Source organism: Gymnoscopelus braueri (genome assembly GCF_963280865.1).
Source record: "Gymnoscopelus braueri genome assembly, chromosome: 18".
In the NCBI taxonomy this organism is placed as follows: Eukaryota; Metazoa; Chordata; class Actinopteri; order Myctophiformes; family Myctophidae; genus Gymnoscopelus; species Gymnoscopelus braueri.
In genome coordinates this window covers 13,337,152-13,361,949 of record NC_137618.1, presented here as the reverse complement: position 1 = coordinate 13,361,949, position 24,798 = coordinate 13,337,152, and the positions used below count along the sequence as shown (strand labels likewise).

Genomic DNA, 24,798 nt, shown 5'->3' with positions numbered 1-24,798 from the left:
TCAGAGGATGACGATGAATAGTGACTGTATAACACAACAAGTGAGTACAATGGGCTGGTAAACCTGGCTTACTGGATTACTTGACGACTTTGTGGTTATTTAAGTAATTTCGTATTATGTCTTTCCATAATTTAGTAGAATGGGACATCATCTTGGGACACCATCTTGTATTTGGCAATAAATAATTAACTGAAGGTAATGTCAATGATTCAGTCACATTCTTTGAGCCTTAAAACCTAGGGTTAGACTCAACACATTTCTAGGTTGAATAATAATTGAGATATAGCCATCTTAAGATAAATATCACCCGCCCGGCTTCCCTCCCCCAAACACAGGCCAATTGTGTTCGTTTAGACACTCGACAAAGCCGGATGGACCACGATGGATTCGAACCCGTGGACTCCGTGGTGGTGGGCAAGTTAAACATTTAACTTAACCCATTAATACCTGGAACGCATCTGTGTCACTTTAGATGTCTTTGGCTATTCAAAAATAGCAGATATACAAGCTCATAGCGCGGCACCGAGTGCCGCGCTATGAACTTGTAGATCTGCTATTTTTGAAAAATCGTGAAAAAAAAAATGTTAGGATTTAGATTTTTTTTAAAGAATCGCCTCAGGTCTTAAAGGGTTAATAATGATCATGCATACAAGGATAGAACTTGAACCCTCAGTTGCCTGGAGGCGGTCCACAGGGCCATCATGACTGCTTGTCAGTCTGAAAGACACCGGACTTCTTATTTTGAGGGCAATTTATTTCTTTTGCGAGATATATATTCACAGCCGCTGCTACAAATTCATCCTAGGGGAAACAATGAACTGTCAGTCAGACTTAATAAGATTAACACACATATTCAAATGAATATTGTTCTTATGGTCTTCAGAGTTTATGCCAGATTTATGGCATGCACTAAATCTGGCATGCCACTCTTGGCGCTGCACTCGACTGCTTTTTTGGCAGGGCGGAATAACGGCGCAACACAGACAGTGTGTGTTGTGACTGTTGCTCCCCTACATGTGACATTTTAGCAGCTGTCAATCACAAAGAAGGAAATGCTGCTCAGGAGGGAGGCAGGCGATTTCCCAAAACATCAGCAGAGTACCGGTTGATAAATGGCTGTTGACCACTGCCAAGAAGCACTACCCTCCTCTGGGATGTCTGTCTCCAAAGCCAAAGATAAGCAGCCTCCTCCTCTTGGCCATGGTTAAATGTTAAAGATAAGGAGTGCATACACATAGTGTTTAATTAAAACCAGCTGAGTTCTCTGAGTGTGTGCCGTTTTCATATTGGCACAAAATGTGATGCAGGCAGCACTTTTTTCCTATACGGTCTACAGTACGTATGAACACTAGTGGGTTTATTAGCCAGCAGGCAGCCGTGCATGAGAGGGTATCTGTGTCTGTGACTAGACTCCTTGTGTCTGTGAACAAAACAACTTACGGCTGGATTTTCATTCAACTTGTTGGGAATGGCCAGTAGTCTCTTTTAACAACCTAACGGGATGTTAAAAGAGGCTGTGCTCTCTGCCCTGTAGTAAAGTTGTATTATTTAAAATATAAATTAACAGATACAGGCTGCAGATTTTTTTAATGACATCCCCAGCCTTGCCCTCTAATGATTTTTACAGCAAGCAGGATAATGGAGAGAGGTCTTCTTGTTGTGGTGAAAATAAATGGCACATTTAGATGTTTTTTTTTACAAAAGTGCTTTGTAGCCTACTTGTGTACTTGCATAGATATGTCCAATGCTGTGGTCTGTTTGGTTCAAGCTAAAGAGCAGACTCTGTGTAACGGCAGCACTTACAGTACAGGCATGAAAATGTATTCAATACTAACCAAACATAGGGATGGTACATCCGCTCATATACTGCTACAGCATGAAATATATCAATAATGAACTATTTGGTCATACTACTTTTGTGTGACAAAGTTGAACTACAAGCTCACAACATGTTGCATTGAATTTTGTTTTTGTGAAAGTGGTTAAGTGTGTCTGTGGATTTTATGAATATTGAGCCAATGAAAAGTATTAACAAGAGCTTATGACAAAATAATAAACTACATTGGATTTTTTTTTCATGAAAAGTAACAGTTTTGGACATAAGGTTTCCACCCGACAGTGATGATGAATCAATTTCTCATCTTCCTGGTCAGCTTTCTCAACTTAGGTTGCGAAATCTGTTGCAACCTTTTTTATTTCCGTAAACGCCCTCCTCAGTTATAAACTAAAGCAACAATGACCCATTACATTTTAAAAGGTACAAGCAACTTTTTCTGATATGTAGTAAAGGCCTGAAACAAACAGTATTCATTTCTCATTTTTTCTAATTTTTTTTGGCAAGAGGTGCTATTCATTGGCAAAAGTAATTATCAAAATGGAGTGTCATCCAGCTAGCAGATGTGTGAACGTTGTGTGCTCATAGGGATAATGGAACATGATGAGAAGGGTATAATTATGTGGTTCTACTTACGGTGTGATTATCTGTGGACAGCAGTGAACTTAAAATATTACATAGCACATTTGCTGACATCATACCTGCCTTAAGAGGTTTTTCATACCTACTGTTCTATTCATAATTTAACTGTATTTCCATTTTATCTATGATTTTTCTTTTATTCCTTTTTCTTTTTTACTTCATAACATCCAGCATTATTATTTGGATTATGGTCTTGTGTTGTATTGTTGTGTTAGCACAGTCTCTGCGGAACATGTCCCACCAACATATTGCCGCTCGTAGCTTACCTGTAAGAGAGATACATACAGTATAAATCCCCCTTGATTGACTGGTCTGAAAAGGCCACTGACCACTAAGTGGTGGCTGGCAACTTGGCTGGCAACTTGTCTTGAAACAACTTATTGTGATTTGACAGTTTGTATGTAATGTAACGCCCGGAATTCGAACCCGGGTCTCCCGCGCGGAAAGACAACATCTTAACCACTGAGCCAAAGGGAATTATTTATAGCTCGGGGGAGATATTAGACTTTTAGCTCATCAGGCTGAGGCTCTGTGAGCCACTCTGCTACATATATACTGTATTCAGTTTTAAACATTTATTTTCTTATCTGCTGTGTATGTGTCCCCATCCAATTAAAATAATTCCCTACATCTTTAACACAAGAGACATCGGAGCTGACACCACCAATTAAGACTGTCACGCCACATAAAAATCATGTTTATGATGTAATCTAGGTCTATGTTGAGTGCGACTATGACAGTGAGAATTAAATGGGTGTTTATTTTGATCAGTGTTAAAAAAAAAAGGTAATGACAATGTAATGAATGCTTTACTGAAACTAAATTGCAATAATCGTAACCTAGTATCTCCATGAACTTAAAATATATAATAAATACTGGCTGAATTTAACATTTGCATTCATGTCCAATTGTCCATTCTTTTGTTTTGATATTTGACAAGTTTCTGTAAGTGACGTGTTGATGATGTGACATGTGTGAAATACGATATTTGCATTTGAGGCGAATGTGCTTTTCAAAATGTAAACATGTTAGAGCTATACACATACTGTGGGATTCTAGCTGACAGCAAATGGGAAATTGTGTATGCATAAATGCATGACTACAACCACTCAGATACAAAGTAGTAGCTAGTGTCTGGCAGGTGATTTCATTCTCAAAGGACATCACTACAATGGGAACATTGTGTTCATACCAGCTTCTTCCATAAACATGCTCTGATTGGAAAATAGCAACCATAAAAAGAAAAACACCAAATATGCATGTTGCATAATATCATAACAGCCATTGGCAAAATGTCCAAGTCAAGGATCAGTTGTGCATTTATCCTTGTTTCTTTACAATTGCTGTAATGGCACACTCATTATGTTATGTAAAATCAGACTCAATATGGATCAAGGGTCAAGGTAAACTTTATTGTCAACATGGGATATTTGGCTTGGGCTCCCACCCCTGCTGCAGCCCCACAAACACAACAGTACACAAGACAGTGCACAAATAGTGAGATTCGTCTACCCTTTTGCAATCGGTCCTATTTCAAAGCACCATGTCCATCCTGTTCTAAATTTCAAAACAATGAGCTAAACTGCTTGTAGGGTGTGTGATTTCAGGGAATTTGACATATAAATACCCAGAAATGGATTAATATTATTTTATTTTCAAATTTCTTGGCATCTATTGTTAATTATAGACGCATTTTCCAGACAAAGTCACACTGATAAGAACCAGTATGCGCACGCAGGCCGGGGCCAAGAGATGCAATGTAAAAGTGGTCACAGCACTCACGTGTAAAAATGCATCCCATCAAACTTTCAGATGCCGTTTTCCTCCCAGTGTGGAGGAAGAAGGTTTGGGATGGATGTTTATTGTGATCTCTCACTCTTGAAATATATAGCTTGGTTTATGTTGTGTGTAAACAATTATAGCGATTCTCACAGCAGTTGTCCCCCAAATGCCACCTCCAGTCGCAGAGGGAGCGCTTCCTACGATCACGGCACCAGAGCCTGCTTGATCGCAGCTGTATCCCCTCAAACCTAATTTATGCCCCGCCGCACAGAGAACGGCCGAGAATGGCAAGCTCACAACAGTCGCATCCACGATGCGATGTGAGCTCGTATGTCAGCTGTTGCAGGGTGAAGCATGTCTCGCTAGGAGCGCCGTCACCAGCCAGCACAAAAGAGGAGGTTGAATGAACAGAAACCAACGCTCCCCAAAACAACAGGTTTGGGGATTTGTTGGGAATTGATTTCATGTAACCAGAACCTGCGCTTGCAGTCTCATTGTTTGTAAACAAGAAATCTGTCTATATCTCCATTATGACCACGGATATGCTCTATAGGTGTGGGGAAACATATTTTTCATTTCATGTGTCTTTAAACAATCTCACCAGCCGGTGCCAAGCTAATTGGACTCAGCTATCTCCACACACTCAGGAGAGAGTCGTGACTGAATGGAAACCCTGCTGTGATCTTTTCTCTCCTGTAGCAGCCTCAATATGCTCTAGGCTATGCACAGAAGCCATAATGGCATGAATTTGTACTGTATGTTACTTCCTTCACAGGGGTTACCAATGATACTGATTAAGTTTGTGTTCCATTCAGGTCAAACAGAGTGAGGGTGCTGCTATTAACACTGGAAAGGCTCCGATACACTAAATAGAACAGAGCCTTAATTAGTATAATTGATAACATACAGTCCAGCTGTAGAAGGCGATAATCGTTACCGTAGCGTGTTAGTTGGCCGCGGCTTTTGATTGGCTGAAACTGGGGTAGGGAGTGCTCGGCCGTGTTGGCTTGGACCGTGCGCGAGGCGTTGTTTACATAACCTTAGTAAAACTCTGCCTAAACCTAACCTTAACCCTAACCTCAGTAAAACTATGCCTAAATCTATCCCTAAAACTATGCCTAAACCTAACCTTAATGCTAGCCATAACCTCAGTAAAACTATGCCTAAATCTAACCGAAAAAATGTAACGCCTTCTGTCCACCATGGGATTGAATTCATAGCCAAGCGTCGCTAGTCATCAAGCCACAAAGGTCATGGAGTATATTTAATAACATGATACAAATGTAAGCCATATTTCACAGATAGCCTACTGTCAGACACAAGAGTGGATTCAAGAGGTGACTGTTGGTCTGGGCCGGGTGGGGTACATACACTTAGCTTTGCCTTTTGTTGTTTACCTGGGTTCTATGCATGTGTCTCCCTTCCCCCTTTCCTGCTTCATACAGGTGCAAATTGAATCAGGGAACTCAGAGGGTGATCTATTGTTTGTCTGGGGGGGTCTAACCTTTTGGAGGCTGATCCCCACCCACTTATTCAAAATGTGACCACGGCTATAAAGACTATGACATGTAAGCTTGTAGTGTGTGTGTGACTCAGCGGCCGGCAGGCTGTTGTGTTGTGTGGTGGGGACCTCAGGGTCCATGGAAGAGCTGTTCTGTACTGTTTGTACTTGTAATAAATCGGAAGCAAAGTAACCTCACTTGCTGGAGTGATGACTCAAATTCATTCTACAACCATTCATTCTCATCTCTGGAACAACAAACTTATCTACAATATGGCGTTGTTGGCAACTCAATAGAGCCTTTAAGGCAGTGGAAGAATATACCTCATATGGCGTCAAAGTCGGCAGTCGCGTTGGTTTGTTTTTTTGGGGACGTCAGTCTCCAGGGGTACTGAGCCAGGCGTCGAAAGGACATGCGGCGGCGGGCGGTGATGTCTGAGTTTTGCCTTGCGGTGGGTGAACGGGTCATGTTCTCCTCCTAAGACGTGGGGGGACCACCGTGTGGGTGATCATGGACATCGGCACGACATGACGACAACTTTTCAAAGATCTGCAGGGAGAGGACCTCATGACCAGATCTAGGACGGCTGTACGACTCATCTGGCTGCACAAACTTATCTTCTGCGATCGCTAGAGGAGCGCGCTGCGGTGCGGACGGCGGAGCGGAGAAATTGGTGTGTCGAATTTCTTCGTAGCGGGTATGTTGTGGGGAGAGGACAGCGGGTGCCGGCGGAGCGGGGGACTTGCGATGAAGGGGTTCTTCGTGGAGAGTGTGGTAACACGTCTTCAGCGGTCGCTAGTAGAGCGCTCTGTTGTGTAAATGCAGCTGTCTGTTGGACAATCTGGAACTGCACTGGGCAACACGACTGGGGTGAGGGGATGACATTGAGGGAGACTACAAGAGAGGCATTATCGAGCGGGACGCTGAGCATGTGGGACCTGGGATTGTATTTTTGTGTTAATGGTGGGTTAGACTGTGAATTAGGGGATACCTACTAGAATTAACTGTCCCAATATCGACTGATGTAATCACTGATTTGCCCGCCTTTTGTTTATCTGTAGTACAGGGGGTGGCGATGTTGGATTAAGTTAATATTTTTTTGGAGTTTGGACTTCTTTTCAATGGTTCTCATGTCGAGTAATATAATTGCTTTGATGCCCGCCTTTTGTTTGTGTGCTGAGAAGACCGGGCGAATCCCGTGACGAGGTACATGGAGGGGTGGCGGTGTGGGAACTATGTGATGGGATTGTTGGGATTTTATTAAACCTTGTGGGGATCTCTGAGTTGGCTGTGTAATTCACCGTGTCGCTGTACTATGTAATCTTGGTTTTTGTATGTGCATTGTTCTGTATGATGTTGTTTGCTGTTTTAGTTTTCCTGAATGTTTACTTTTTGTCCTAGTTGGTGTTCCGGTCGCTTTTCATGGGGGGCGGGTTCTTTGTGGTTCTTTTGAAATATACGTGTTTGTGAAAGACGTTTAATGTCTCTCATGGGGGGTCTGATGTGTATATTTCATAAACATAGACACAAATGTAAGCCATATTTCACAGATAGCCCACAGTCAGACACAAGAGTGGATTCAAGAGGTGACTGTTGGTCTGGGCCGGGTGGGGTACATACACTTAGCTTTGCCTTTTGTTGTTTACCTGGGTTCTATGCATGTGTCTCCCTTCCCCCTTTCCTGCCTATACAGTTGCAAATTGAATCAGGGAACTCAGAGGGTGATCTATTGTTTGTCTGGGGGGGTCTAACCTTTTGGAGGCTGACCCCCACCCACTTATTCAAAATGTGACCACGGCTATAAAGACTATGACATGTAAGCTTGTAGTGTGTGTGTGACTCAGCGGCCGGCAGGCTGTTGTGTTGTGTGGTGGGGACCTCAGGGTCCATGGAAGAGCTGTTCTGTACTGTTTGTACTTGTAATAAATCGGAAGCAAAGTAACCTCACTTGCTGGAGTGATGACTCAAATTCATTCTACAACCATTCATTCTCATCTCTGGAACAACAAACTTATCTACAATATGGCGTTGTTGGCAACTCAATAGAGCCTTTAAGGCAGTGGAAGAATATACCTCATATGGCGTCAAAGTCGGCAGTCGCGTTGGTTTGTTTTTTTGGGGACGTCAGTCTCCAGGGATACTGAGCCAGGCGTCGAAAGAACATGCGGCGGCGTTTTTGCCTTGCGGTGGGTGTACGGATCACGTTCTCTTCCTGAGACGTGGGGGGTCCACCGTGTAGGTGATTATGGACATCGGCACGACATGACGACAACTTTTCAAAGTTCTGCAGGGAGAGGACCTCATGACCAGGCCTAGGATGGCTGCACGACTCGTCTGGCTGATCGCTAGCAGTGCGCGTGGCTCAGCTGGAGCTGCGCTGGGCAACATGGCTGGGGTGAGAAGATGACATTGCGGGAGACTACAAGGGGGACGTTATCGAGCGGGACGCTGCACATATGGGACCTGGGATTGTATTTTTGTGATAATGGTGGGTTAACCTGTGAATTAGGGGATGCCTACTGGAGTTAACTGTCCCAATATCGACTGATGTAATCACTGATTTGCCCGCCTTTTGTTTATCTGTAGTACATAGGGTGGCGGTGTTGGATTAAGTTAATATTTTTTTGGAGTTTGGAATGGTTCTCATGTCGAGTGATATAATTGCTTTGATGCCCGCCTTTTGTTTGTGTGCTGAGAAGACCGGGCGACTCCCGTGACGAGGTACATGGAGGGGTGGCGGTGTGGGGACTATGTGATGGGATTGTTGGAATTTTATTAAACCTTGTGGGGATCTCTGAGTTGGCTGTGTAATTCACCGTGTCGCTGTACTATGTAATCTTGGTTTTTGTATATGCATTGTTCTGTATGATGTTGTTTGCTGTTTTAGTATTCCTGAATGTTTTCTTTTTGTCCTGGTTGGTGTTCCGGTCGCTTTTCATGGGGGGCGGTTCTTTGTGGTTCTTTTGAAATATACATGTTTGTAGAAGACGTTTTAATGTCTCCCATGGGGGGTCTGGAGTATATTTAATAACATGATACAAATGTAAGCCATATTTCACAGATAGCCTACTGTCAGACACAAGAGTGGATTCAAGAGGTGACTGTTGGTCTGGGCCGGGTGGGGTACATACACTTAGCTTTGCCTTTTGTTGTTTACCTGGGTTCTATGCATGTGTCTCCCTTCCCCCTTTCCTGCTTCATACAGGTGCAAATTGAATCAGGGAACTCAGAGGGTGATCTATTGTTTGTCTGGGGGGGTCTAACCTTTTGGAGGCTGACCCCCACCCACTTATTCAAAATGTGACCACGGCTATAAAGACTATGACATGTAAGCTTGTAGTGTGTGTGTGACTCAGCGGCCGGCAGGCTGTTGTGTTGTGTGGTGGGGACCTCAGGGTCCATGGAAGAGCTGTTCTGTACTGTTTGTACTTGTAATAAATCGGAAGCAAAGTAACCTCACTTGCTGGAGTGATGACTCAAATTCATTCTACAACCATTCATTCTCATCTCTGGAACAACAAACTTATCTACAATATGGCGTTGTTGGCAACTCAATAGAGCCTTTAAGGCAGTGGAAGAATATACCTCAGTCACTACCGTAACAGTAGTTATCCAGAAAACAAGCAATCCCTTTCAACTTTCATGCTACGGTAACAATAATTGCACACAGAAGACAGACGACAGCTGGGCTTATATCGAAACTCTTTCATTTCCAGTGCAAAAAGATAACAACACTCGGCTGCTTGCCATGCATATTGGTAATCCCACAGTTGCTCATGGAAATAAGGAGATAAAAGACAAAGCAGAATGAAACATTCTGACTTGAAAAAGCCCCCCCCGCTCTCTCTGTGTGTGTGTGTGTGTGTGTGTGTGTGTGTGTGTGTGTGTGTGTGTGTGTGTGTGTGTGTGTGTGTGTGTGTGTGTGTGTGTGTGTGTGGGGGTGGGTGGGGGTGGGTGGGTGTGTGTGTGGCTGAATTATCCTTGTGTGTAACATTGATGCTCAACACATGTGTCATCACTCCCAGCTCAGTCTAATTAGTTTGACTCAGGCCAGGTGTGACTGTTTAAATCAGTCATCACCGCTACCCTGCAATGCTCCATCACTTTTTGGAACACAATATGCACAGCGTGGCTTTTAAAGATATTTCAAAGATCAATGTGCTCCAATTTTCCATATGAATAATCCTTCCAAATCGACGGCTTTGCACCCAGAACCCTCTCAAGCTACTGTATGGAACACCTTCAAGGAATCACAGGCATCACCTTCCACTGATGTCCGGTCTCGTAGCATTCATTACCCACCTCATTCTCCACACCTTTACCCTGCATGTCTACCTCAGCTGTCTAACGTCTTCCTCATGCTTCAAGGTCTCCAACGCAGCGAAACACCATTTCCTCCCATACGCCACCCGCTCACTGCCGACCTACTCGACTGCTAGCCTGCTGCAACCCTCCTGATTTCGTGTATAAAGGGGCGTGTGTATAGAGCCGGCGAGAGACGGCGCCTGATCCCATTGGTTCACCGATCTGTCCGTCAACCCCCGCCCCGTTAACACAACATTACGAGCGACGCCCACTGCACTCTGGTTGGTTGGGAAATGAAACACTTCCTCATACCCAGTACAGGCTATAGTTGGGCCAGGCTTTTATTTTTTAGCAAAACTAAGCAATAAAAGCCTGGAGATCGAGGCTACTCGACTGCCATCGCAAACTGCCTGGCTACTTCTCCCCTCTGACCAACCCAATCCGTAACGCCCATCCACCTGGTATGACCGTAACGAGTTTTTCCTCACCCGATTGAGGGTCTAAGGACAGGGGGGGATCATGTGACATGTCGCCCGAACTTCAAGACCTTCGGCCTCCACCTCCTGGTCATTTATCACATCTCTAGCCAGCTCTTTTGAGGGCAGTGACGGAGCAGAGACGACCGACCGCTCCCCTATCTACCACACTTGCCTTCACTCACTAGCGTATCCACAACACCTGCCTCCATTCACCACAGCCAATCCTTGTTAGAATCACCACAGTATAAATACACCTGCTACCTCTCGGTCGACTTGTCTGTTCTGCTTCACGACAGACCAAACATGGGTCGTGAGTACTGCGCTTGTAGATTGGCTATGCCTGCTATTCATTGCTTTCAAGTTTGTCGTCCTCCTCCACCCCAACCTCCTCCTTCCTCCTCGAAGGATTTGAACCTTTTCTGAGAACACCTTGGACTCTCGCCAATACAACAATTGCATTCATTCCCTACCTGAGGTCGATTTTACAAATGCCTTCTAAATCAGTGGTTCTCAAACTTTTTCGTGCCAAGGACCTGCAAAATGTTATGTATTTGGCCGCGGACCCCCCATATGAAAATGTTTTGAGCCAGGGATCCCCAGAAGAGAAGATTTGTGTAACCTTTTTCAAAAGTATTCAAAATCTTCCAAATACTTTCAAGATTTTTTTAAAATGTAAAAAAAAAATAGCAGATGTATAAGCTCGCAGGGCAGTGTATCTGCCATTTTTGAGAACCACTGTTCTAAACCACTGTCCTAAATCCTAAGAGTTTTCTGAAAAGGTTATGTTGCTATATATATATAGCTAAAATCTAAAATGACACTGATACTGTTGTGGCATCAATTAAAGGGACAGAGAGAATAATAATGGGAAATGTAATCTAGCACAGTAAATGTATTCCAGACATATGACATATGTATTCTAGTATAAATATCACGAGTAAATGTCACTAAATGATTACGTAAGATGTTCTACAATATATTGGCACCAAGGTAGACAAATAGCTCCATCTCACAGAACACTACCAAGGGATCCAAGATGGAGCCAGGTGTATATCGATAGATAAGCAGTAGCACACATCCAGGATTAAGAGTAAGGTTAGACAAGGTGGCATGCCAAACCAAGGTCCTGGGAGGACATATAGCGTGCCAAATCATGTGTATATGTCACATATAGCGTGACATATAGCGTGCCAGAGCGTGTGTCAATCATTTACTGGCATAACTGCCAGTAAATAAGCCACATACACAAAGCCCTGAGGACAAAGTTTAGGACAAATGGCCATGACATGGCAAAATCTATTTTTAAGAAATGACATGATTAATGACTGTTTTGGAAAGATGACGGAGAGGAGGACTGATAATTGTAGTATAAAACCTAATGTCAAGGAGTTGAAGATCAGATCATCTGTATCACGTATGCTACACTTATGCTTCTGTAGACTTAACCTCTGCATAGTAGAGATGCGCGGATGGCCTCTCATGGTCATCCGAATTCGCGGTACAAATTAATTATCCATCCGTTATCCAACCGCAATAATTATATTACCCAATTTTAATATCCGCATCAACCGTTTTTCCCGTATGTCAAAATGTTATTATTTTCTGGTATTCCCCGTTAGTTTTAGTATTAGTTGTGCGATGCGATCACAAAATGCATTGATTTAGCCTATGGAATGTCGGTGCGGCATCCAACTGTGCGGAATCCAACATACAGAGCGCACTGCTCTTCAGCGCAGCACAGCAGCACCGGTTAAAAAAAAAGAAAAAAGACGCACCGACATTCCATAGGCTAAATCAATGCATTTTGTGATCGCATCGCACAGAGGCTGCTCTACACACTCACACAGACACAAGCACGCAGAGATTTAGCTATTTTATGGATAGATATATTAGATGTCATTAATTTATTTACCGCAATATTTCACCCGCGGTTTATCCGATATTAATTAATAATTATATTTGATTGACCCAAATCCACCCAAACTGCGGTTAACTGCGGCAACCGCGGCTAAAACCGCGATCCGCGCATCTCTACTGCATAGCATCAATAAAGCCACTCTTGAGCAATATCTACTGTCTCACGTCTCTTGATCATTTCTCTGGAAGCGAAGACCCAGCCACAGAAATCTACTACAATACTTTCCCGGTTTTAATGAGTTAGTAGTGGCTTAGTGTGTGGCATAGTGTGGCTTAATTGTTAGCTCACCTTGCATCAGCCAGTGTCGCCCTGACAACAGCCCACGCAGCCACGAAGAGAGCTGGAACCCCTGTAATGACAAAATACAGTGAGAAGACATACAGTAGGAAGCGTTTAACCACCTTGTCCTGGTGGAGCTGTAGTATAAGTGGTGGAAGAAGTTTTTACATTTTAGTAAAAGTAGCAATACCACAATATAAAAATACTATGTTACAAGGTCTGTATTCTAAATGTTTACTTGAGTTAAAGTACAAAGTATTGGAATCCAAATATATAGTCTATTGAATGTTTTCTGACAGTCCATTGGTTTTGGAAATTCAAAATGTTGGCCTCATGAAATTACAGCTCACATTTTGTCCTATGTTGTACATTTTTAGGGAATCAAACGTCGTTGGACTCTATTTATAATACAGGCTACATAATGTGTAAACATGAAACATGTTATTCATTCTGTGTTGCAGATGCTCCACCCGAGGAAAGAACCAGACATAGCTATTTAATATACCTGCAGAAATTACACTGTCTGTCATTTCTCACATGACACTGAATACTGTCATCATCCAGGCATAATGCAGGGTGTTCCACAAGTGCCAGCTGCAGACTAGATGGCCGTACATTACAGTATCTACAGCCGGATACTTTTTATATTTTGCGAGATGCTTCTCCTTCCTAATCGTCCTGCGCCTCCATGCTCCAATTGTCAATGAGCTTTGCATCCAGTTGCATTGGAGCACTTGTTACAAAAACAAAATGTATAATGCTGTCACGAATTGCTTTTATGTGTACATGCACTGTACATGCACTTGGCATACACATGCAATTCACCAATTCTAAATTATTTCTCCTTCATTCCCTCATATGAGTATATTAGTAATAATCTGATCAAGTTTCTTTGCTCCCAAGAATAAGAACAAATAGTGGAACACCCTGATGATGTTTTCAGAGCACAGTGAAGGCAACAGTATGCAGTATGTTTTCTCAGGAGGCTGTTATTACCAGTGACAGGCTGGCTATCTGGTAAGGTGGGCAAATGCCAGAAGCACCGCCTGACCACGGGCTGCTAAGATTGGATTATTTATTGATCTAATAATAAAAGATTTTTTTTCTTAAATTTTATTAAAAAATTACAAAAATCGATTTTCAGCCTGGACGGCTGGCGTAGCGGTGCGGGTCCTGGGTTTGAATCCTAATCCCGATGACCTTTGCTGCGTGTCACTCCCATCTCTCTTTCCCCATTTCCTGTCAGTCTACTGCATACTATCAATAAAGGCAGAAAAGCCCCCAAAAAAATATTTTAAAAAAAAGCACCACTTTAATGTGCTCGCTATTTCTTTCAAAAATCACAATGGCCGCGTTTCCCAAAGAGATTCGTAGAGATGCTGCGTAGAGATGCTGCGCAGGTCCTACGACGGGTCTTACGTGCGTCCACACAGGCTGCGCAGTACCTTAGCAGGCACGTAGATTTCAGGTCATGCGTAGCCTACGCAGCTTGCGTAAGAGCCTCCTACACAGCTGGGACCCGGCGAAACCTACGCTCTACCCTCATTAGAAGCAGCTGGTTGTGCCCTACGTGCAATCTAAACTTCATTAGGAAACACCATCGTCGTAGGTTCCCAAGTCCACGGCGTTACGTGTCTGCTAAAACTACATTCGGGACACAGAATGCACGTATCCTACTCCTGGGAGTGGTTGTAGCCCTGAGTGCTGTCCTACGCAGCAGTTTGTTACGAGCGCCCTGGGGCGCTCGTAACACCCATCGTAGCAAAATAGATCTATGAAAAGACCGACCGACCGACCGACCACACACACACACACACACACACACACACACACACACACAATTTATATATATATATATATATATATATAAATTACGGCCGGGCCGGTGCGTAACGTGCGACGCCTCCCCAAAAAAATAGACATACAAGCTATCAACGCACTGCGACATGGCGTGTCGATAGCTTACAGATCTGTTCTCTTTCGTGGTCGAGACTGGCTCTCCACTAAATATTATTCAATATTTACGGGAACTGTCCCCCCGGGGGCAGTGCTCGTGGATACTCTTTAAGACACATCACATATGGTGGCCCTGCCCTGATTTGCAATCAGTGGGGTATTTAAGCCCCACCCAGGCAGAGCCACTTTGATTCTTTGATTTCCACGAGTGCAGACGCTTTGTGGGCTCAGTATTAAGACGAAAAACAGTACAGAACGGGTGTTTGGCAGCGTGTCCACTTACCTTTGGTAGAGAGCAGGTCTTGCGAGGCTCCTCTCAGGACGCTTCGCTGTCATATTCACACCAACAAAAGTACATTCCTGGCGAACGGCGTGCAACCTGGTTCCGAATCCGACCTAGTCGGAGGGCGGATCAGGGCTGCTGCTGTTCTGCTCGAGTGACCAAGTGGGAAGCCGTCTGTCGGCCGAACGCTTGGTCGCCGGCATCGCCATCGCCGCGGCTGCAGCCTGGTTCCGATTCTGACCCAGTCAGAGGGCGGACCAGGACGGCCGCTGGTTTGCTGGAGAGATCCAAGTGGAAGCCAACCCCGTGAAGCGGTTGAGCGCTTGGATCGCCGGCAGCGCCGCCACGGCGCGGTACCGAGGTAGACCGTAGAACCCGAGCGAGGCTGACCTAGTCGGCGGACCTCCGGGCCATCTACTACCGGTGGTCATCACCGGCGCGGTACCGAGGTAGACCGTAGAACCCGAGCGAGGCTGACCCAGTCGGCGGACCTCCGGGCCATCTACTGCGGTTATTATCACCGCCGCGGTCCGGAAAGCCCTCGGCGGAGCCAAGTGAAAAGAAAAACAAACAAACAAACAAAGTTGCAGCGTGCCCTGGGTTACTTCCTTGTTGACGCAAGGAGAAGTGTGCCCCACAGGTCACAAGAGGGCAGTGTGGCGCTAGGTCAGGAGTCTCCTGCCAGTCACTACACTCGCTGCAATTCTGTCTTTGTATGAGTATATAAATATACTTAAATACTTTCACGGTAAATAAGTGAAATAAAGATAAAGAGACACTTGGCTCTGCTCAGATACTGATAGAGTAAATGTATTAATATGCGAAGTAATACATATATTCGAGTATCGAGTATATAAATGTATGGGTATACAAATACATGCGTTTACGAATATATACCTATTTATTTAGGTATATAGATAAGCATACATGGCTTAAATAATATGGCAAACATGGCCAGCCCAGCGCCCCACGTTTGTCTGGGCTGTGGGCGGCCACGATAGATGTATGCTTTGCTTGGGGATGGATCATGCGCGCACGGGTTGGACCCCTCTGCGTGCATGAATTGCTTTATCCTGCCGGCAGTCGTTTCTCTCCAACCCGCGAAGCGGGGGGCACCATATATGGTGTGTTGCACGGCAGAGCCGTCCACACCTAGGTGCAATTCTACATTGTGGCACGTTCCACAACAGGAAGAGAGTTTGGAGTAGAAATGTCTTCTGTTGGAGCGCCTCAGTGCGGCTGCAGAGTTCAGGTACAACCTCTTCCAGGGGAAGATGGAGACACTAGAAACTCTGCTGGAGACACAAGACAAACTGCTGGACATTGAGTTTGATATGGGCATCCATCCTAACGAATACAATGTGTGTATACAAATATAGATGTATATATATATACATAAAAAAAAATTTAAAAAAAAGGCCAGGTGCCTGTCGTTTAGAGGCAAGCCGTTTCCACTGCAACCCAACGGACTGAACGTCCCAGGGTGGCAGAGCCGCACCATACGAGCGTATTGGTGCCAGGTTCGGCAGCTTCTGCGTTCAGGTGTAATAACGCACTATACGGCGTGTCGCTGACAGGGTCAGTTCACGCGACCGTGGTGTAGTTCTGTCTGTCGATCTGCCAGTGACACAGACAGGACATGCTGGTCTGTTGTACACAAACTGTGCGGTACACAAACTGTGCGGCCAATCCCCGGCCATTATAGCCCGCTATACGGCGTATCACCGGTTGGGTCGGTTTACGCGTCCGTGGCGGAGTTCCGCCAGTGGAGACACTGGGCGGGGCGCGCTGGGAGTCTGTCGAACAATTGCAACAGTATACCCACGGCCATTATAGCCCGCTTTACGGCGTATTACCGATTGAGTCGGTTTACGCGTCCGTGGCGGGTCTGCCAGGGGTCCCCTGAATCAGTCGTTGCACGCTATACAGTGTATCGCCAACTGGGTCGGTTTACGCGCTGTAGCGTAGTTCGCTGGAGAACCGGGCTTGGTGTTTCCAGCGGAGCACATCCGTACTGTCAGGGGCGAGCGGAGCACACCATATATGGTGTGTGGCACGGCAGGGCCGTCTACACACCTAGGTGTAATTCTGCGTGGTAGAATCCGGTCATCGGTGTGAAGCCACGGAGTAAGCTCCTTGCTCATCCCGAGAATGCACAGAGCCATGGCTATCCGGACGCAGCTAGCCAAACACAGAGGCTATTCCGTCACTGTATCAGCGCGCGCTTACGTGGCGCGTGCGTGACCATAATAGCCCTGACCTTTATGGAGTATGGCTGCTCTCCGGCCGGTGAGGCGCCATCGGTGGCGGTCCTAGTCCAAGCTGCGGCAGGAGGACCGAGCTTGTCCGATGAAGCGGCCTATTGAGCCATCGGCCATGTTAGGCCAAGAGGCCAGTGCCCGGCTACAACGAGCTAGGAGGCTCGTGAATGTGCACGGGAGGTGATGGCAGGAATGCTCCGGCGGGGCTGTGAGCAGCTTGCCGAAGTAATAGAGTACTTTCTCCACCACTGGTGTGGACAGTCATTATAGCCTGCTTTACGGCGTATCACCGATGGTGTCGGTTTACGCGTCCGTGGCGGGGTCCCGTCAGTGGGAACACTGGGCGGGGCGTACTGGTGGTCTGTTAGAACACACATAAAGCAGCCATTAGAGCCCGCTATACAACGTATTACCGGCTAGGCCGGTTCGCGGGTTCGTGGCGGAGTTCCGTCAGTGGAATCACTTGGCAGGCGGCTGGTGGTCTGTCGAACACAACCTGGGCGGCCATTATAGCCCACTATGCGGCGTATCACCGATTGGGTCGGTCTACGCGTCCGTGGCGGAGTTCTGTCGGTGAATCTGGTCTCAGTGACGCAAGACAGAACGTGCTGGGTCTGCCAGGGGTCCCCTGAATCAGTCATTACACGCTATACAGCGTATCGCCGACTGGGTCGGTGTACAGCTGTGGCATAGTTCGCTGGAGAACCGGGTTTGGTGATTCCAGCGGAGCACATCCGTACTGTCAGGGACGAGCGGAGCGCAACATATATGGTGTTGCCGTTTCCACTCCAGCCCAACTAAACGTCCGTGGGCGACGGAGCTGTGAGAGCCAAGCTCAGGCTATGGCTCCCCCTCTTTACCTGCCCTGCCTGGTTTGGACAGGTCTGTAGAGTTGGATTTTGTTTGGACAAGACTACGAGTGTTGGCAGCCTATTAACCAACTGCAGTGTGCAGTTCAGAGAGCGGGCGTGGTAAATCGCCCCTCTTGGGGTTGGTGTTGCGGCTCGTTTATAGGTGAAACAAACAAGATCCTAAAGGAGAGCAAGAGTAGCCCCCCGCATGTTACAAGGTGCTTGGACTCAGTCCTGGGACCTTGGCGTCGGGAGAGCCTCCGCATCCAAGATTGGATGACCGGCCGGTGCGTGCTTGCTCAGAGGAGCAGTGCCACAACGATGTGGCCAGGCTCCGGCGGCACTTGGGCACTGAGGCCGGCGCCTCGACAAGAGAGGTTGCAGGCTCGGCATGGGTTAGAGGCCAGAGCAGGGACTTTGTCCCTTGCTCCAGTGGGACGGGCCACCCTCTGGGCTCGCCCAGATTTTCAGTTGAGGGCCAGGTTGACCTGGAGGCTGTACCTATGCCCTTTAGGGCCGATGCAGCCACGGCACACATTGTGCCCCCGGCTCTCCTGAACATGCGGCCAGTACTGATTGGGTCAATCCCCGCATTCCACCTTATCCAGCCTGATCAGAGTACGAGTCAGTCTTGAACTGCACCCTTCCCACCCCCTCAGGGCAGTGGAGCAGGGTTGCAGTCACTGTTGGGCCCTGTCAGGGCCTTGAAAGTGTGTATGGACCTAACTGCCTGGGGCAGATGGTCTCCAAGGCTGGGCTCCCTCAATGGGTTGAGAAACAATCCAGCAGGCGTATAGGTGGGCAGACAGGCCAGCCCAGACAGGAAGGTGTGCACATTCCACACAGGGCCTCGCTGCCTCATGGGCGTCTGGCGAGGTGCCCCTCTATCTGAGATCTGTGTGACGGCTCCTGTTTGACGCCGTACATTCCTTGTCATTTACAGTCATGCACCATACGGGCGTATTGCTGGCGGGGTCAGCTAACGCGTTCGGGTATGTAGTCCCGTCAGGACGGTGACACAGTGGAGCATGCAGAGACTGTCAGGGGTGAGCAGAGCGCACCATACGGGTGTGCTACGGCATGGCCAGTTACGCACCTGAATGTAGTTCTGCAGGGCGGAAGCCGGCGTGGTCGTGTGAGTCACGGAGTGAGCTCCCTCCTCATCCCAAGATAATTGTGTCGCTGTGCTGGGCCAGTGACACGACGGTCCCAAACAAGGGCAACATGTAAATTACCCAGTTGCCGAAGGGGGCTCGTGGCCCTCTCACGATAGGCCAGCAGTCCCCCCACAGGAGGTGGGACCGTGTGCCTTCAGTGCCTTGCGGCATGGGGCATCTGAGCCTTTGAGCACTTGGGCTGCAATGGCTTCTCTCGAGGCAGCATTCTTGCTGTTAACTTCTCAGCTACAAGAATGTCCCTGTCGTGCATGAGAGATGCTGACGCTTCCTACATGGCAATGCTTGGGTGGTGCTGGGGTCGATCCCTGCATTCCACCCTATGGCCTGATCAGAGTACGAGTCAGTCTATTGAACTGCACCCTTCCCACCCCCTCAGGGCAGGGGAGCAGGGTTGCAGTCACTGTGGGGCCCTGTCAGGGCCTTGAAAGTGTGTAGGGACCTAACTGCCTTGGGCAGATGGTCTCCAAGGCTGGGCTCCCTCAATGGGTTGAGAAACAATCCAGCAGGCGTATAGTTGGGCAGGCAGGCCAGCCCCAACAGGAATGTTGCACATTCCACACAGGGCCTCGCTGCCTCATGGGCGTCTGGCGAGGTGCCCATCTATCTGAGATCTGTGGGACGGCTCCTGTTGGACGCCGTCCGCATTTATCAGGTTCTACTGCATGGGTGTGGTAGCCAGCACCCCTATCACTGAGTGCGTGCTGGGCTCCGCAGCAGGACATGGCCCTCACCAGTCGTATCTGCAAGGAGAATTGTGGAGTTGCAAGCTCTGTCAGTCCATGAGGAGCTTTGCAGGTCTAGGCCCAGTGATGGAGGAGCAGTGTTACGCCCCATCCTGGCCTTTCTCCCCAGAGTTCTCGCAGGGGTATATCCCAAACTGGTGTTTGAGCTCTGTCCCTCTTTGACATGCGGACAGATGGAGTACAAAGACAGAGTTGGTTCCCACTCTGCCCTGTTAGAGCTTAGTGTCGTACGTCAGGGCCACACAGGCCCACAGAGTAACAGACCAGCTCTTCGGGTGCTGAAGCAGGAGTGCTTGGACCACTGGCAAAGGCTAGGCTGTCCCGCTGGATCACAGAAATGATCCAGCAGGCATACAGGCGGGCAGGAGTACCAGTGCCGCCTAGGTGCGGGCACACTCCACCCGTGGGACGGCGGCCTCCTGGGTGCTGTGGAATGGTGCGTCTCTGACGGAGATCCGCACTACAGCAACATGGTCGACTCTGTCTACATTTACCCAGTTCTACCGACTGAGCGTGGCAGCCAGCACCCCATTCACGGAGCGAGTGCTGGGCTCCAGGCGGTGGAGCAGGTCATACTCACCGTGCCTCCGAGACCCTGGCTCCCGTAGGACAGGCCGGGCTCGGAGTGATGTCGGGCATAGTAAGCTAGCCCTGCGTCTTGCGGGCTAGGTGGCTAATCAGTTGACTGGCTGTCGCCAGCTGGGCCTAGGTAGCGTCTTGCGCCTAGGCCACGAGCATTACATACTTTTGGATGATAGGATTTTGGAGCACGCCTTGGGCTGATACTGCGGGCTTAAACTGCTTCTGGCTGCCGCGGGGCGGCTGGGTCTGCTTATTTCCTCGCGGTGTGTCTTAGAGAGTTCCCGTAAATATTGAATAATATTTAGTGGAGAGCCAGTCTCGACCACGAAAGAGAACGCCAGGTTACATCCTATGTAACCCTTGTTCTCTGAGTGGAGAGACTGGCTCTCCACGAATCAGCCGCTCCGAAATTCGTGTCAATCAAAGTTAATCAAAGTGGCTCTGCCTGGGTGGGGCTTAAATACCCCACTGATTGCAAATCAGGGCAGGGCCACCATATGTGATGTGTCTTAAAGAGTATCCACGAGCACTGCCCCCGGGGGGACAGTTCCCGTAAATATTGAATAATATTTAGTGGAGAGCCAGTCTCTCCACTCAGAGAACAAGGGTTACATAGGATGTAACCTGGCGTTCTTTTGGATAGGGCGAGCGGCTGTGCTGGTTCATGCTCTATGAACCCGAAGTTTACAAATTGTACTCTCACGGATGATCCGATCATCTGATAAAAATATTAAGCATATGCCAAGTTAATTAAAGGTATATAAATGATGCTGAGCTAAATATGTTTCCTTAATTTCAAAGTTTTATAGTTAAACGTTATGATGAAAGTCCCCAGTTCCTCTCACAAAGTGACAGCTGTGAATGGTTAAAAAATCTTTTGAAAATAGCAGATCTACAAGCTCACAACGCCTCATAAGCTTGTAGATGTAATTTAATGCATACATATATTATTCAAACGTTGTATTTAGAGTGGACTGCTTCAGGACATCTGACAGTTGGCTCTGTCACCGACAGTATTTTTATGAGATGATCGGATCATGCTATAATTTATAAACGCCGGGTTCATGCATATGTAGTGGAAGCAGTGAGCTGGGATTGAACCCGAAGCTCCCACTCGCCAGCCCGACGCGTTACCAGTCATGCCAATAAGCCTGAGCTCGATAGCCAGGTCTTTTGCATGCCACTTCTCGCTAATTTGAGTGTGGGGGCTACACATAGAACCAGCGCAGCAGTTCCTCCTAACAGCCGCTCGCCCTACCCAAAAGAACAGATCTGCAAGCTATCAACACGGCATGTCGCAGTGTGTCGATAGCTTGCAGATCTGTTCTTTTGGGTAGGGCGAGCGGCTGCGCTGCTTTGTCCTCTATGCATGAACCCGAAGTTTACAAATTGTACTCTCACGGATGATCCGATCATCTGATAAAAATATTAAGCATAAGCCAAGTTAACTAAAGGTATATAAATGATGCTGAGCATGTTTCCTTAATTTCTAAGTTTTATAGTTAAACGTTATGATGAAAGTCCCCAGTTCCTCTCACAAAGTGACAGCTGTTGCGCTCGCCATGTTTATGAATGGTTAAAAAATCTTTCGAAAGCAGATCTACAAGCTCACAACGCCTCACAAGCTTGTAGATCTGCTATTTTCAAAAGATTTTAATACATATTAAATTTGGGAAATGGGACATTCTGCATACCTTTACTTTTGGTATTTTAAGTATATTTAATTTACTTGCATAATGGGGACACTTTAGTGTTTTATTTACCTTGCAGATGTCACCTCACCACTGTAATTTAATTCATAAATATATTATTCAAAAGTTGTATTTGGAGTGGACTGCTTCAGGACATCTGGCTCTGGTATTTTTATGATCCATTTCACTGTATATACAGTATTCGCAAAGGGAGTTTAAACTGCTGTGTAGCGTAGGACAGCACTATACGTAGTTTACGTAGGCTTTACGTAGGCTTCGTCCAGGAGGTCTTTACGTGCATTCTGTCTCCCGAATGTAGTTTTAGCACACACGTAACTCCGTGCGCTTGAGAACCTACGACGATGGTGTCTCCAGAAGCCAGTTTAGATGGCACGTAGGGCACACACAGCTGCTACTAACAAGATAGTGCGTAGCGGGGTTGCTACTGCGCAGCTGCGTGGAGGCTCTTACGCAGCTTCTACGCTACGCACGAGCTCAAATTCGTTTGGGAAACCCGGCCAATGTCTGTTGATTCTGCCCCTGAGCCGAGTGTGTATGCAACTAACCAGTGCGGTTTTCTGGCCTGGTGTTTCAAAGAGGATTGGCTCAGATGTTTCCACAGTTTCTACATTATATCCACCCTTAGTAAGGGTTATAAGTATCTTGTACAAAAAAGGATTTCACCCACTCTTTTGCACCTGTAAACCTCTGTCTTTTACACCTGTAAATGTCATACACACTCCAAGTAGTGCTAAACCTACGCCTATCAGGTCTATCGTAGTACCTGGCATATTGCAGTGGTTCCCAAAACTGGGGGTCAGGTCCCCAAATTATTTTGGGGGGTCCCCAGATGATTAGCTTAATGTGCAACATCGTTTTCTCACTCAACAGTAAACAAACCGTAATAACTTGAATTTATATAGCGCCTTTCTGAAACCCAAGGACCTTAAAAACCCGCTTGAAGGAGGTGTGTTATATACAACAGGAGAGGAACGCCACAATCAGAGGCGGCTGTAGTAGTGATTAACCACCGTCACACCCACCAAATCTACAGGCTCAGTAGGTTAGTGCCATGCTGAGAGCTTGTAGATCTGGGAAAGAAAAAAGGGGGTAGTAAAGCTGACTGTCAATGAAAAAAGGAGAACAATTCTCCAATTAAAGGGGATTACAGGGGGGTGGTTATAAGGCCAACAGTATAGTTCATGTGAAATAAATACATGAAAATTAAAAGTAACTTCTCAATAAAAACGCCTAGATATAACGACAAAAAAGGACAAAATCAAAGACGGTGCAAAATTACAAATATACACGAAGATAAAAAATAATAGAGAAGAATCACAGAAATGGCTTGACATCAAATTATTCGTTGAGCCCACAAGGAGCCATAGTATTGAGTGTGTATATATAAAAGGCTTCACGTTGGAGGAGTAAGCGGTTATAATCACCACCACGGACGGGGTGGGTTGGTCTACCTTTTCTATCCCCCAATAACTAAATGAAGTGATGCTGTGTCCACATTTATTAAAATGTGCTGCAACAGGGTTGCGCACATCACCACATCTGATATTACTCCTGTGTTCACTGATTCGAGTGCGGAGGGCTAGTAGTCTTACCTACGTAAGCTAGTCCACACAGGCATTTGAGGCAGATGAACCACAAAGGTGGTAGAGCATGTGATCACTCCACCTATTGTCACTTATTTTCCACTGTGTGGATGTGTGAAGGACTTACATTTGTTGGTGTAGCCACTTTGGCACAACTGGAACACATAATTACCAGGAGGAATGTCTGATAGAAAAGTGGAATTCGTGGGTGTGTAGGAGTGAACAAGTTGGTCCCTTATTATTTTGTTGTTGTGTGCGTGTAGTGGGAATCAGACACTCCTCCTGTGTAACAGACTCAAAACATTGAAAAGCGGTGTCAATCCACTCTGCTTTATACCCCTGTATCAAAAACCTGTTGGTAAGGTCGTCTGCTTGTATTTGATAATGCTCATCAGAGCTACACACCCTTCTTGCCCTATGGCGGCAGTGGCTCAGGGGTAGAGTGGCCAGTAGAGCGGCCGGATGGAGCACACGAGGATCCCAGTTCGATCCTGGGCTCCCCCAGTTAGTGTCGAGGTGTCCTTGAGCAAGACGCTGAACCCCTAATTGCTCCCGATGAGCAGGTTGGTGCCTTGCATGGTTTCCTCCACCATCATTGTATGAATGTGTGTGGGAATGGGTGAATGTAATGCAAAATCTATGTAAAGCGCTTTGGATAAAAGCGCTATATGAATGCACCATTTACCTACGGAACTGACTGATTGGAAGGCTCTTAACAAGATGTCAGGGGTGGAAGCTGTCACCATGAAGTAAAGTGTTCCTATCTGTGGGTTTACGGAATAGACCCGTCTGCAGAGTAACCCCTTCTTTAAGTACCAAAACATTAAAAAAAACTATACGGGAATCACTGAATTCAAGTGTGAAATTTAAATGGTCATTACAGGAGTTTTGATAGTGGTGAAACAGAT

At 46.6% G+C, this 24,798-nt stretch overlaps 1 protein-coding gene across 1 annotated transcript in view; it reads right to left on the bottom strand.

The window, feature by feature from the left end:
- The window catches only part of pth2ra (parathyroid hormone 2 receptor a), a gene marked incomplete at its 3' end in the record, with an annotated part of 76,386 nt that overhangs the window by 13,576 nt on the left and 38,012 nt on the right, over positions 1 to 24,798 (bottom strand). Inside the window, exon 8 of the mRNA XM_080456803.1 lies at positions 12,751 to 12,811. Coding sequence (XP_080312929.1) covers positions 12,751 to 12,811 — 61 coding nt within the window. The remainder of the gene's footprint in view (positions 1 to 12,750; positions 12,812 to 24,798) is intronic.